This window comes from Tremella mesenterica, assembly GCF_000271645.1.
Source record: "Tremella mesenterica DSM 1558 unplaced genomic scaffold TREMEscaffold_3, whole genome shotgun sequence".
In the NCBI taxonomy this organism is placed as follows: Eukaryota; Fungi; Basidiomycota; class Tremellomycetes; order Tremellales; family Tremellaceae; genus Tremella; species Tremella mesenterica.
In genome coordinates, this window is record NW_006711227.1 from 309,223 (window position 1) to 321,198 (window position 11,976).

Sequence of the window (11,976 nt, forward strand, 5' to 3'; positions counted from 1 at the left end):
GGCCGTCCAATGTTCCGACGGAAGCAACCTGTCACTCCTCCACACCTGCATCCTTTTCCCCTAAGATACCGACCACTTTTCACACACTGAGCCCTATCATGGCTTCCGTAGGTGTATTATCACCAACAAATGGGGACCCAGGACCGTCGTCTATCCTTCGTACGAATGACAAGATTTTGAACCGTTTGTCAACCTCTTTCCCTGACCGTAAGACCTTCCCCGTTTGATGGATGACACGTTGATGGTCAGCTGCTTCCCTCTCACGACATGCAAAGGTTAATGCTCGATGTCAGCTCGATATTCTTGATATCAAGGACAAGATATTGAAGCTCAAATTGGAACTGAGGAGAGATCAAGACCCGGGGAAGATGTCTCAAATTCAATCGCAAATTGGGGTCAGTCCTCACACCGTGCCACACCCTCACAACCACCCGAGGTTGCTGTATATGGGAGTCATGCTGATCAGACAGCAATTGCTTTTGCAGATAAACACAATTCGAGAAAAGGCAGCAGAAGCGGAAGCTATTGTCAAAGCTATCACCGGTGACATTCAAAGGTTGGACGTGGCGAAGCGTAACCTGACGGGCACAATACAGACGATTGAACGATGGGAGATGCTCAGTAAGCTTAGTAGTTATCCTGAAGATGAGTACTGATTCAACAAGAACAAGCTCATCAACAGCTGCAAGAGCTTCTTCCAACCAAGAAATTCAAGGAGATATCACAGAGTCTTTCTGTGAGTCAGCCTCCGTTAAAAGAGCGTATCTCAAACTCCAGGCTGTCATGCACCTCTCAGCGCCCTTGAGACCCCTCACTTCCATCATGGAAGTCGCTGAGCTATTCAAATCTGCGGAAGAGGACCGAAAAAAGGTTCAAGAAGAAGTCGCAGTGGAAATGGAGACGTTGTAAGTTCCATGTACTACTTGCGGCGCCGATTTGACGCCCAGCTTTCAGCAGGATCCGAGCAAGGTCGTGGATCTGAAGACTGTGGAAGAGGTGTGTCTTGTCGTGGATGTGATCGGAGGAGATTTCAGGTGAGTACCCACAATGACTCGACGATTGAACTAATCAACTCAGAAATCACATGGTCGAGCGATATTTGCAGCTTCAGTTGGCAGAATATCGTCGAATATTCCGTTCCACAGAAGAGGTGACAGGGTCCCCCCGATAAGTTGCAGTGCCCGACTGACGCGATAGGCGGGTCAGCTAGACAATGTACCAAGACGCTATGCGTGGTTTCGTCGCGTCTTGAAAGTTCACGATGAAGAGAATGCGTCTCTTTTCCCGGAAAGCTGGGAAGTCACCAGGTTGCTCGTGGCTAATTTCGCCGAGTACACTCGTGGCGACCTTGCCAATGTCCTTGGGAAGACAACGCCAAATGTCAATGCTCTCCTTGAGGCGTTACAGTCCACTCTGGACTTTGAAGCTGCCTTCGCCAACCGATTTGATAGACCTGTGCGTAGTCGCGGTACCGCATTCTCAGGAAAAGCTAACAGAAAGTTCCAAGATGTCACTATCGGAGGCCCTAACACTCCCTCGGCAGCAAAACGCTGGAACATTTCATCCATCTTTGACTCCCACTTTTCTGTTTATGTCGACGCCCAGGATCGGTGAGCTTAGCGAGGTAGCGTATGAATCGGGCAATTGACCTCAGTGCTATCGCCGACATGTTGGCTCCGCATCGCGGACCCAAGTCTCGGTCATCCCTTGATAGTGCTATCGTGCAGGAATCTGAAGAGGCACCGACGCCTACAGTTTTACCGAGTTCAACAGAACTATTCTACGTCTACGGACAGACTTTGGAGCAATGCGGAAAATATACCACTGGCGAGCCGATGAAAAAGCTGGCCAAGGTGTTTGGCAAGTGGTTGAAGGTTTATTCTGGTGAGCAGCCAGCAATGGGCCACGTTCACCGCTAAAACTCAACAGATGATGTGCTCTTGGCCGCTTTGAAAAAGTCGGTCCTTTTAAATCTGTAGTGAGATCAGCTAAAGGTCAGACAAGAGTTTGGTCGGCGATCACTTGAAGAACGAGCGAACCTGGCGGAGATCAAGACGGCATGTATGATACTCAATACCGCCGAGTACTGTCAAAGTACCTCATTACAAGTCAGCTCCCTGATTGCCAAATGACCAAACTGATATAGTAGCTAGAAGATCGCGTGAAAGACAAGATCTCTTCCGATCTCCGCGAAGACATCTCATTTCAGTCTGAAAGAGACACTTTCTCGAGGTTGGTTCTCTGACTCTACGTTTGGGGTGCGGGAACACGGAGCTGACCTTCAGCGTAATGTCTCAATGTATCACTTCCATCCTGCGTGAGCTTGAAACAGCTTGCGAACCCGCGTTCTCAGCCATACTTCGATCGCCATGGGCCAACCTCGAGAACGTTTCCGGTCGGTCTGCTTACATCGTCGATCTAGTGGGTAGTATCAAACAAGTGGCGGAGATGGTCCGAGGTCGTATCGAATCTAAAAAGTATATCCGGAATTTTGCCGACAAGGCAGTGGGGTTGATAGTCACTCGATTCACACAGGCAGTCATCAAAAGTCGACCTTTGAGGAAGATCGGTGCAGAGCAGGTCAGCGTTCTTCGTTTGTTATGATGACGCGAACTAATCGTGGCAGATTCTGCTCGATGTACAGGCTGTCAAGGCTTGTTTGTTGGACTTGCCTGAACCTCACCCGGAAAATAGCATGAATGCGTAAGTGTACTTGTGACAGGGCTGTAGGACTGACAGGATAGGTACACGAAGTATGTTACGAAGAACACTGGCCAACTGGAGACAATGCTCAAGGTCATCTTGGCACCTGATGTAAGTTCAAGGGTTCTTGTCGTACTCAGCTGAAACTACAGGACCCACCAGAAGGATTTGTCCAGAATTACTGCTTGCTCATTGCGGATCGATCCTTTTCGAATTTCCAAAAGGTGAGTCAATGAGTTCTTCCCTCTCACGCCCATGATCCAGTCTGTCAAGCTACGAAGTCAATTCCCAATATCTGTTCGGTCTCAAAAGTGCCTCAAGCTCTGAAAATGCATCGTTGGCTGTCCCAGGGAAAGCTTATGGCAAGCGCTGACCCTCGCAGGTACTCGACCTCAAAGGCACGCCACGGACAGACCAGCAAAAGCTGCTCGACATCTTCCTCTCGGTGACATCGACGAAAGACGATCTCGCCGACACCTCTTTCCTCACCGCCATCGACATGGATCCTCCTAGCGAACGTATGATCAATTCTCCTTCTTCAGCAGCCATGTTCTCCCCGCCGGCAGGATCCGGCAACGTTCTCCCTAGTCTATTGGCAAGAGGCTTGAGTTCCGAAGGGCACGATCGGTCAGAGACTCCCAAGGCGTTTGGAGACTTTCGCCGTTTGGTCAGTTTCGCCACGCGTCGAGATTAGTTGCAACACTCTTCCCATTGGTAGTCCACCGCTTCTATGGGTTTCAAAGCCGTCCGAATCACGACACCCATCTCACACCATCAATAATAATAATAATCCTACACTACTGCAGAGCCCTCGACAGAAATACGCATATGCATATGGCCCGGAAGTCTGTAAGATACGGTAGGAAGCTATTTGCGTATGCATCGGGGATGGGCGAGGAGTTGAGTACCTAATCGGTTTAGCGGATGACGGGAAAATTACCCGATATGGCGATTTTGTTTCTTGTCGGGACGGAGCTGACCGCGACTTATCTCCTGTTATCCAGCTTATCTCGTATGAAATCTGACTACGTCGCGCCATATAGGCACAGATGTTGGCTCAATCGTCTTGCACAGTATTCTCACTGTATACACTTTTGCTTACTCCCTTTTGAGCCTGTACTTGATACATAGCTTTTAATAGCCAAGACAACAGGAAACAAGACCAAGATAAAGAGAGAAGAACTGAAAGTCACAATGGCGATCGCACCTATAGACAAGAGTCAGAAAATCGTCATCATCGGGGCTGGTGTTTTCGGTCTCAGTACCGCACTTCATCTTGCCCGCCGAGGTGAGTCAAATACCTTTCCTCATCCCACGTTATGGTCTGGGGACCGGAGGGAAGAAAATCTGACCGTGAGAGGAAAAGTGACTTACGTGCAGGATACACCGACGTCACCGTACTTGACCGTCAACCTTTCGAGAAGAATCACTATGCTCCCGAGGATGGATGTGATGGTGCTTCGGCTGATATCAACAAAGTCTTCCGCTCTACCTAGTGAGTGGTGGATATATGTTTTACATTCTCTCTCTCCGCCTGGTCTCGCGGTCCCAGCGAGATGCGTCCTCCGCTCCTGTTCCTGGGACGACCTATCGAAAACGTCAAAAACACGAGTGCTGTATGACCTTGGGCTTTTGCTGATATCAACAGTGGTGACAAGAAGATGTGAATCCCTTACCCCCTCTCATCTCTTCATGATCACACCACAGTCCATTTCTTCCTCTCCAATGTTCAATGGCCCATTCACCGGACCGTTCTCGTGTGCCATCAGGTGAAATAGGGGAAGGTGTGAGATTGAGAGGAATCCCGCTGATAGAAAAGGTATCAAAACCTCGCTGAACGCACTCTACCTATATGGAAAGAATGGACCAAAGCCGTCACCGATTCCAATCCTGAAAAGCTCCCTGCTGGACTCAACCCAACGGACGAAATCCTGAGTATGAGCGGATTCATGCGTACTGGTGGAGGACACGAGTTGAGCCCTTTCCACGCTGCTTCACTGCAAGGTATCGTCGAGGCTGGTCGAAGGGATCATGTTTTCCTCCTTGTACGTGATTGGTTCCTATATCCTGTCGACACCAGCCAAACTCTTTTAGTACTAGTAGACGCACTGACACGCAGAACGACGAAAAAGAACTGGAACGTGCTGAAGCACTCGACGCAGCCGGTAGCGGTCAACATTGGGCAGGCAAGATGCAAAGGTTCGCCAAACTCCTTGGAGGTGACGTTCATGGAATTCTCGACACGGATGCCGGATATACTAGAGCAGATAAAGCTTGTTTGTACGCTTTACATCTTGCCAAAGAAGCAGGTGTCAAGTTTGTGCTTGATCCAATTGGAGGAATGTTCGATTCGTTCGTCCTTGAAGGTGAAGGGAGCGATAAGAAGGTGGTTGGTGTTAAGACTAAAGATGGGAAGGTTCATCCGGCTTCAAAGGCCATTGCTGCTTGTGAGTCAATTGAATACATCCTATTTACCTTGACTCCTCATCTTTTGTCTGAAAAGCCTGTCCGTGCCATTCATGCACTATGTCTTTTCTTCCCCTGGGCCATCCACTATTAAGGGAGGATTCGCCTTCCTGCGTTTCGACAATAGAAGGGGAGGAGGGGGTAAAGAAGGCTCGAGACAGATCAACGAAGAATGATGTTAACTCGTATAGGTGGTGGTTGGACAGCTTCGGTCGTCCCTGAAGCTTCAACCTTGCTCGAGACCACAGGAGGGAGCGTGGCCTATGTAGACCTTCCTAAAGATCGTCAAGATTTATGGGATAAATTCGGAGACAAACAATTTTGTACTTGGAGTTTCCAATATTCGGAGGGAATCGGGTGAGGTTCTTCTCCTTTGCCTCCAACGCATTCCTCCTCGACTGAGACGTCCCTTTTCCAGGTAACATCAGTGGGGAGCGCGTCACGGGGTTTGGAGTCAAGTTGTGATACGCAAAGAAGGAAGGAGGAGGCTGATGACAGAATGGGAGGTTTCCCAAGGACCGATAATGGTAGACTCAAGTTTGGTTATCGTGCTACCAAATACACCAACTACAAGGATCATCCCGTCACTGGACAGTGTGTCTTTTCTTTTTTCACCCATCTTCTCCTTTCCCGTAGTTTGCTGTCTTTGAATGATGTAAAATTATTTATGTCCGACATCTTCCAATCTCCTCCCTTCAATCAACAGCCGATACTTCTACCAAGTCGTAGTGGGGGTGGTGGGCCAAAGGGTAGTAAGACGTATAGAGTGACGAAAGACTAACAATCAGACGTCTCTCTGTACCCAAGACGAAATACTCTGAAGACCCAATAACCAACATCCCCTTACACGCTCTTAACGAAATCAAGAAGAATATTATAGAAATCTTCCCTGAACTCGTCGAGATCGGTATCACGGGAACCAGGGTAAGATTCATTTTTCATGTCACAAATTCCCTATGTAGGCTGATGATTAGATGTGCTGGTATACTGATTCGTTTGTCAACTTCTTCAGTGGTGAAAGATACAAGCTGATGATATAGGATTGATAATCACTTTGTGGGTGATTACGTACCGGGATACAATGAGACTTTGTTTGTCGCTTCGGGTGGATCAGGTCATGGTTTCAAATTCCTTCCCACTTTGGGTCATGTGAGTTTGCTTTGTCTCTTCAACATCTCTCTTTCCCCGTTCCCTGTTCGACATACATTCATGGATGTTAAATCTGGGGTGGTCTATCTGTTTACAACAACTTTTATCCTCCATAATCCACATGCTCTTTTCTCTGTTCATAATCCAATATACCTTCCCATCCTCTTACTCTCTTCCATTTCTGTTATCTCCGCATGGGAGGAAGTAGGACGATCACACATAGCCAAATCAAGAATCCTGCTAACTCCCAGCACTTCGTTAACCAGCTCGAACACGTTGCCGACGAATTCACCGCTCATTGGAAATGGCGTGCGGCCGCTCCTGGTGAATTCGCCAATGGTCTCGAAGAAGGAGAGGCTGGTCCTCGTGTCTTGAGCAAAGTCAAGATGGCCACCGAGGCGGATTGGAAGTTTTGAGAAGTTGGTATTGTGACACGATCCGACTTGGTCGTAGATAGATAGATGTTAAGGTGTCGTCGAAACGTGATGACACGGTGTTGAATTGCCAAGCCCGATAGTATTTGACTGAAGAGATTTACGATCCTGTCGACATGACGGAACCGGGACTTATAGCTGTTGAAGCTAACACCGTGGGTGTTCTCATATCCATTCCATAAGGCGTTTCACCAGGAGTTGGTGTGTTTCCCACAATACTAGAAGGGGGGAGTGAAAGATCTCTCCTGTTTCTGATATCGTCCAAGTTGTGGAAGTCATGGGGTTCGGAGGTTGAAATGGGATTTTGAGCCATTTCGTCCAGTTCATCGAGAGAAGCATGTGTGGTAGATAAAGCGTGAAAAAGGTTCCAATCGGTTTTATTTGGCTCTTCCTTAGATTTGGTATTTGCGGACAGTTCGTCAGGTTGGTCTACAGGTGTACGGGCGTCAGGCTGGATGGGGGGAGGTGGAGGAGGTAGGGAACGCCATTGCGGGTTTATACGAGGGTTTGAAGGAGGATGAAAGGATGATAGTGTTGAGAAAGATGATTCGAGTAGGGATGTTGCGTTTCGCTTTTGATCAGCATATGCATAAAATCTGATACTTACAACATATTCAGACAGATTATTGAGATGAGTAACGGATTGGGAGAGGGGGGAGGGCTCCGCGCCTCGGCCAAGTTGTGCGGACAGGTGTGGAAGGAAGGGGAACGGGAAAGAAACTGAAGAAAGAAAGAAGGAGATATGAGCGGAGAAGTGAGGGTAGGGAAACCCCAAGGAATGGACTCACAAGTCGGACAGACAAAACGTTGTATAAAGAAGGAGTAGGATAAACCTTTCCATCTAAGATAAAATACACTGCGCTCACTCGGTCTCTTTTACCATTCTCAACCTCCCGTCGATGGATCACGAACAATTCAGGAGGAAGGGAATGTGATATGATATATTCGAAACCTGATGTGAAAGCTGGTAATTCGCTGTGTGTCAGACAAGCAAAGTGTGTCCCTCGCTATGTATGACCGGTCCTTGTTGTGACTCCTACATGCCAGCAAGAGGATCTGCAGGTGACAGGATGAGCAATTGCTCGAGAACGACAGAATTGGGAGTATGGCCTGATCATCCAACTAGAGATCGAAAGGCCAGGCGAACAAGGAGTGATACAGGTATGAAAATACAGTCAACACAGGGTGTGAGTAAGGGGGGAGGAAGAGGAAGAGATGAGGAGGAGAATTGAGAGAGGGGCGGGGCACCTACTATTTCTCCTCTGCATGTCCATATGTCGGATGTTCCACCCTTCTCTGAGTGCGTAGTACGTTGTTATTAGAATTTTTATCCCAAAATGGAGAGAAAGCAAAATAGTCCATCCTATCCCTCAACATTCACCATGAAAGCGCAGACAGGAGACTTACGCAAGATCGGGTGTGGAGAGTGAATGAGTAGGGTTGGCCTAGCTGGTCAGTAGAGCTGAAGTATGAATATCTACTTGGTGTACAAATGCAAGTTGTTCAGAGGGCCAGCCATGATATAGAAGGTGTTATAAGTTATGGCATCGTGTGGAGAGGAAGGTGAAGGGACTGACGGCGATGGCTTCTGGCCAAGACCTGTAAGTCAGCTCGACAGGGTGGTCACATTTAAGCGAGCTGACCAGTGGATATGAGAGAGATCAGGCTCTTCTTCTGAGATGGGTAGTGCCATCGTCGGTTTCTTGATGCACTAACAAGGGAGAGAAAGAGAGAGATGGCACGCTCTTCGGAGAGGCAATTGGGTGAAAGTTGATATGCGACCGCATGCGCGATCATACCTTGACTTGCCTTTAGGCCTATTACCAACTACCAACTGCCAACTACCAACTACCAATAACCAACTGCTACCTAAGACTACGGTAGACGAGGCAACAGCTAGCTACTGCACAAGGACATGCACTGTCGTTTCGTTCCATGTCAATAGAACACTACCAATCAGATAGACCACATCATTCCGATGAGACAGAGAACACCAGTGGCTGAAGATCATGCCATACATCTCGAATAGAAGCCTATAGCCACGACCCTTCCCCATCATCACCGCTCAGTTCTTGAGCTTCTTCTTGGGGCGGAGCTGGGAAGAATGTCCGCATGCGCGCTTGCGCTATCGAGTCAGCATTCCCGTCCACGGCGAGGTTCATCCCTCATAGACACCGATAGGTTCTCAGCAGCAGCTACTCTCCTGTAGAATCGCAATTACTGTTCCAGAAGGAAGGTCGTATATGATCACTCACGCAGTTGGTCGCACGAGGAGGAAGACGGGCATAGCATTTACGGCAGATTTGCTTGTCGCACTATGGTATCAGCTGCCGTGAAAGTACAAGGGGGAAGGGACTCACGTTGTATTTTGAGGCCAAAACTTTCAAAGAGGGCTCAATGATACCTCCTCTCAAACGGAGTACGAGGTGGAGAGTGGACTCTTTCTGGATGTCTGATTTGTCAGTCGACTCTTCCGTCTGTCCAATGGTTTCGATCGAGCGTATTTTTCCACTCCTTTTCGCCGCTTGCAAGTGCGTACGGGGTCACCGAGTCTTTCTTACAATGATAGGCTTCCAAAAGACTTGAAAGCATCATAGGCATGAGAGCATGCGATAGACTCACTGTAATCGGAAAGAGTTCGACCATCCTCGAGCTGTTTTCCGGCAAAAATCAATCGTTGTTGGTCAGGAGGAATACCCTCTTTGTCCTGGATCTTCGACTTCACATTGTCGATAGTGTCGGAGCTCTCCACCTCGAGAGTGATGGTCTTTCCGGTAAGGCTGATCGTCAACATGACTGCTCCTCATTTATACCAGTGGCAACTTGAAGGTCGAAACTCACGTCTTGACCTGAAAATCAGCATACGCCCATGTACGATATGAAGAAACTCACGAAAATTTGCATCTGTAAAGATTGAAAAAGGAAGCAGCGTCAGCGTGGACTATTGGATCATCAAGTGAAGACATACCTTGACTGGCTGTACGAGTCCAAGTGGAAAGTGTGGGAACAAGGTCAATGGGAGGAGAAGGGCAAACGAAACTCCGCAAAATGCCGAGATACGTGCTACCAGTGTGGCACTTACCGTAAGTCGGTGATGTCCGCTCTCAAATCGGCGCGACTTTCTTTCCACTTGCCTGCGACAACCCCACTCGTACTGCATACAGGGGACGGGAGAAAAGCATGGAACAAGACTTCCAGTCGTTGAGCAAGGTATGTTTCTTGGCGCACTTACATGGCCTCTCCTTCATCCTGAGGCATTGTAACTGAAGAATCACAGGGAGTCTTTGTCATACCATACGAGGAAAGGGAAGACGAATCTCAACCTGGACCTTCTCGGCCGCTGAAGCCTTTCTATGACCAAGTATATCAACGTTATGTCGCTGCTTATGAGGTGAGTCTGCTCACTGAGATTTGACGAAGCTAATGATAGGCATACGAATCAGAACGAGTAGAAGAGCAACTAGACGATATTTCAGATTGGCTCACAGCTGCATCCGCTCCACCGCTCATCCCTCCGCCCTTTACGATATATCGATTGCCCGTGGCTGTGATACAGAGTAAGTTCATGTCTGGAAGCTGTAGGTGTATCCAGTCGAAGCTTACATGAAAGACATCTCATCTTCACTTCCCCCTTTACTGAGTGGTCTGGTCAAACATGCATATACTTTGTCAACGAGGGAAGCGGCCGATTTGTCAAGTGCTACCAGGGCTGTGGCGGTAGGATTCATGGGAGAAGCTGTGAGTCTGAACGAAAGACCGATTTAATATGATTGGTAGCTAAGTGGACAGGGATCTGGGGTCCATAAAGCTAGTCGTAGTCCCATCGAGGCACTGGAGCAGTGGTACGTCCGAAAGAAAGATCGTGAGCTCGCCTCATTTCCAACGTGGTTCCAGAAAAGTTGACGAGTAGGACCTCCGTTATTGCTTCACATCCAAGATGCTCAGATTCTGCCTCCTGGGATTCTCTCAGAGTTGATATACATAATGACGTTAGCTTTCCTAGCTTAATGTGTTGACCAGAGCTGACTCGTGGAGACTACATCCCAATCTGCCCTTCCGAATCCTTGTTTCTGTACCGAGTATATCTACCTTCTTGTCGTCCTGGTCACACATTGAGCCTAGCTCCATCGACATCAGCGTCTTACATTCTGGTCGGAGACGACGAGAAGGTGGAGTGAATGCGATTTTGAAAGTTGGTTCGCTTTAGCTGGTTTGGTGTCGGCTGACTTGTAGGCTGCAACCGATCGCTCGTCCACCCTTCTAGCTATCTCGGCCGAGTTTGCAGAAGAACTGAGGCAGACAGAGGAGATGACTGGCGGTGGGGCGGCTGAGACATTGAAAGCTTTGAAATGGGCTTTACTTCGACACAGTGTGACTTCACCTCTTGCTAGTCTCGCCGAGGAGTCTGATGGGTCAAGATTGGAGATGCTTCGACAATTGATCAAGGGTATGAGAGACTCTGTGGACGTTCCGGGGAAAGAGTTATTTACCGTGGAGTCTTCTACCGAGCTTCATTCGGTGAGCGATTAAGCTTGGACGCTGATCAAAGCTGACTTGTGACAGACATTCAATCCGGCTCCAAGAATCTCGATACTGCATGCTCTCGCCGACCCGTCGGCATTCATCAAGCCGTCTGCAGCATCGCTGGTAGAACTCGCATCGGCAACCGGCAGTGCATCGAGAGCGAGCGCGAAAGGCAAAGCAAACGAACACTCGACTGACACGGAGCATCAAATGAACGGATGCAGTGGAGAAGATCAAGAGCAAGGCGGGGTCTTCAAAGAATTGGAGCTATTGTATTCGTTGTGGCAATCGGCGGGGAAAAGCATCAACCTCTGGGATTGGCTGGAAGGGTTTAGAGACGCGATGACGGAGCATGCCGACGTCCCACACCCGGATTCGACAGCAGATGATGACGATCACATCGAAGGGGCAGACAACCTGATCAACGGCCATGCCAGGAAGAGGAAGCATCGAAGTGACGATGAGGAAGAGCAGGCAGATGGTGTGGCCAACCAGACGACGCAAGGGGAACCGGTGGACGAGGAAAGAGATGTGCGATTACATGCTGCCTTCGTACGATTCTGCGAGGAGTCTCGAATGCTTGGCCTGGTGAGGGGAAAAGGGAAGGGAGTGAGACGTAGAGGGGATGAAGTTGTCAAGGGCATCGGACTGTTGTAGATTGGCATGTCATCCATCACTTTGACGTGCATGAAGAGAGCGG

General features: G+C 48.7%; 5 protein-coding genes across 5 annotated transcripts; 3 read left to right on the forward strand and 2 right to left on the reverse strand.

Moving 5' to 3' along the window:
* Window positions 1-98: 98 nt before the first annotated feature.
* Window positions 99-3,397, forward strand: TREMEDRAFT_68035 (uncharacterized protein; the record flags this gene model as incomplete). The annotated part of the gene is made up of 17 exons (XM_007003612.1): window positions 99-207; window positions 250-395; window positions 471-621; window positions 666-736; window positions 778-905; window positions 948-1,034; window positions 1,078-1,150; window positions 1,198-1,610; window positions 1,655-1,884; window positions 1,930-1,957; window positions 2,000-2,108; window positions 2,150-2,232; window positions 2,286-2,580; window positions 2,627-2,703; window positions 2,745-2,814; window positions 2,856-2,927; window positions 3,086-3,397. 17 exons carry the CDS (start codon window positions 99-101, stop codon window positions 3,395-3,397), a joined length of 2,454 nt encoding a protein of 817 aa, XP_007003674.1.
* Window positions 3,398-3,897: 500 nt separating this feature from the next.
* TREMEDRAFT_71288 (uncharacterized protein) lies at window positions 3,898-6,813 on the forward strand (the record flags this gene model as incomplete). Its single annotated transcript, XM_007003669.1, has 10 exons — window positions 3,898-3,991; window positions 4,084-4,181; window positions 4,518-4,748; window positions 4,823-5,150; window positions 5,361-5,526; window positions 5,668-5,763; window positions 5,958-6,093; window positions 6,144-6,163; window positions 6,210-6,318; window positions 6,570-6,813. 10 exons carry the CDS (start codon window positions 3,898-3,900, stop codon window positions 6,732-6,734), a joined length of 1,443 nt encoding a protein of 480 aa, XP_007003731.1. The 3' UTR covers window positions 6,735-6,813.
* Window positions 6,814-6,852: 39 nt separating this feature from the next.
* TREMEDRAFT_28815 (uncharacterized protein) lies at window positions 6,853-8,445 on the reverse strand (the record flags this gene model as incomplete). Its single annotated transcript, XM_007003157.1, has 6 exons — window positions 6,853-7,323; window positions 7,541-7,727; window positions 8,005-8,115; window positions 8,160-8,197; window positions 8,330-8,351; window positions 8,396-8,445. 6 exons carry the CDS (start codon window positions 8,443-8,445, stop codon window positions 6,853-6,855), a joined length of 879 nt encoding a protein of 292 aa, XP_007003219.1.
* A 622-nt stretch (window positions 8,446-9,067) lies between these two features.
* On the reverse strand, window positions 9,068-9,546 carry TREMEDRAFT_28593 (uncharacterized protein; the record flags this gene model as incomplete). The annotated part of the gene is made up of 2 exons (XM_007003135.1): window positions 9,068-9,204; window positions 9,375-9,546. 2 exons carry the CDS (start codon window positions 9,544-9,546, stop codon window positions 9,068-9,070), a joined length of 309 nt encoding a protein of 102 aa, XP_007003197.1.
* A 386-nt stretch (window positions 9,547-9,932) lies between these two features.
* TREMEDRAFT_68038 (uncharacterized protein) lies at window positions 9,933-11,933 on the forward strand (the record flags this gene model as incomplete). The annotated part of the gene is made up of 9 exons (XM_007003613.1): window positions 9,933-9,962; window positions 10,030-10,143; window positions 10,183-10,309; window positions 10,363-10,490; window positions 10,530-10,614; window positions 10,663-10,741; window positions 10,788-10,944; window positions 10,986-11,270; window positions 11,316-11,933. 9 exons carry the CDS (start codon window positions 9,933-9,935, stop codon window positions 11,931-11,933), a joined length of 1,623 nt encoding a protein of 540 aa, XP_007003675.1.
* Window positions 11,934-11,976: the final 43 nt, after the last annotated feature.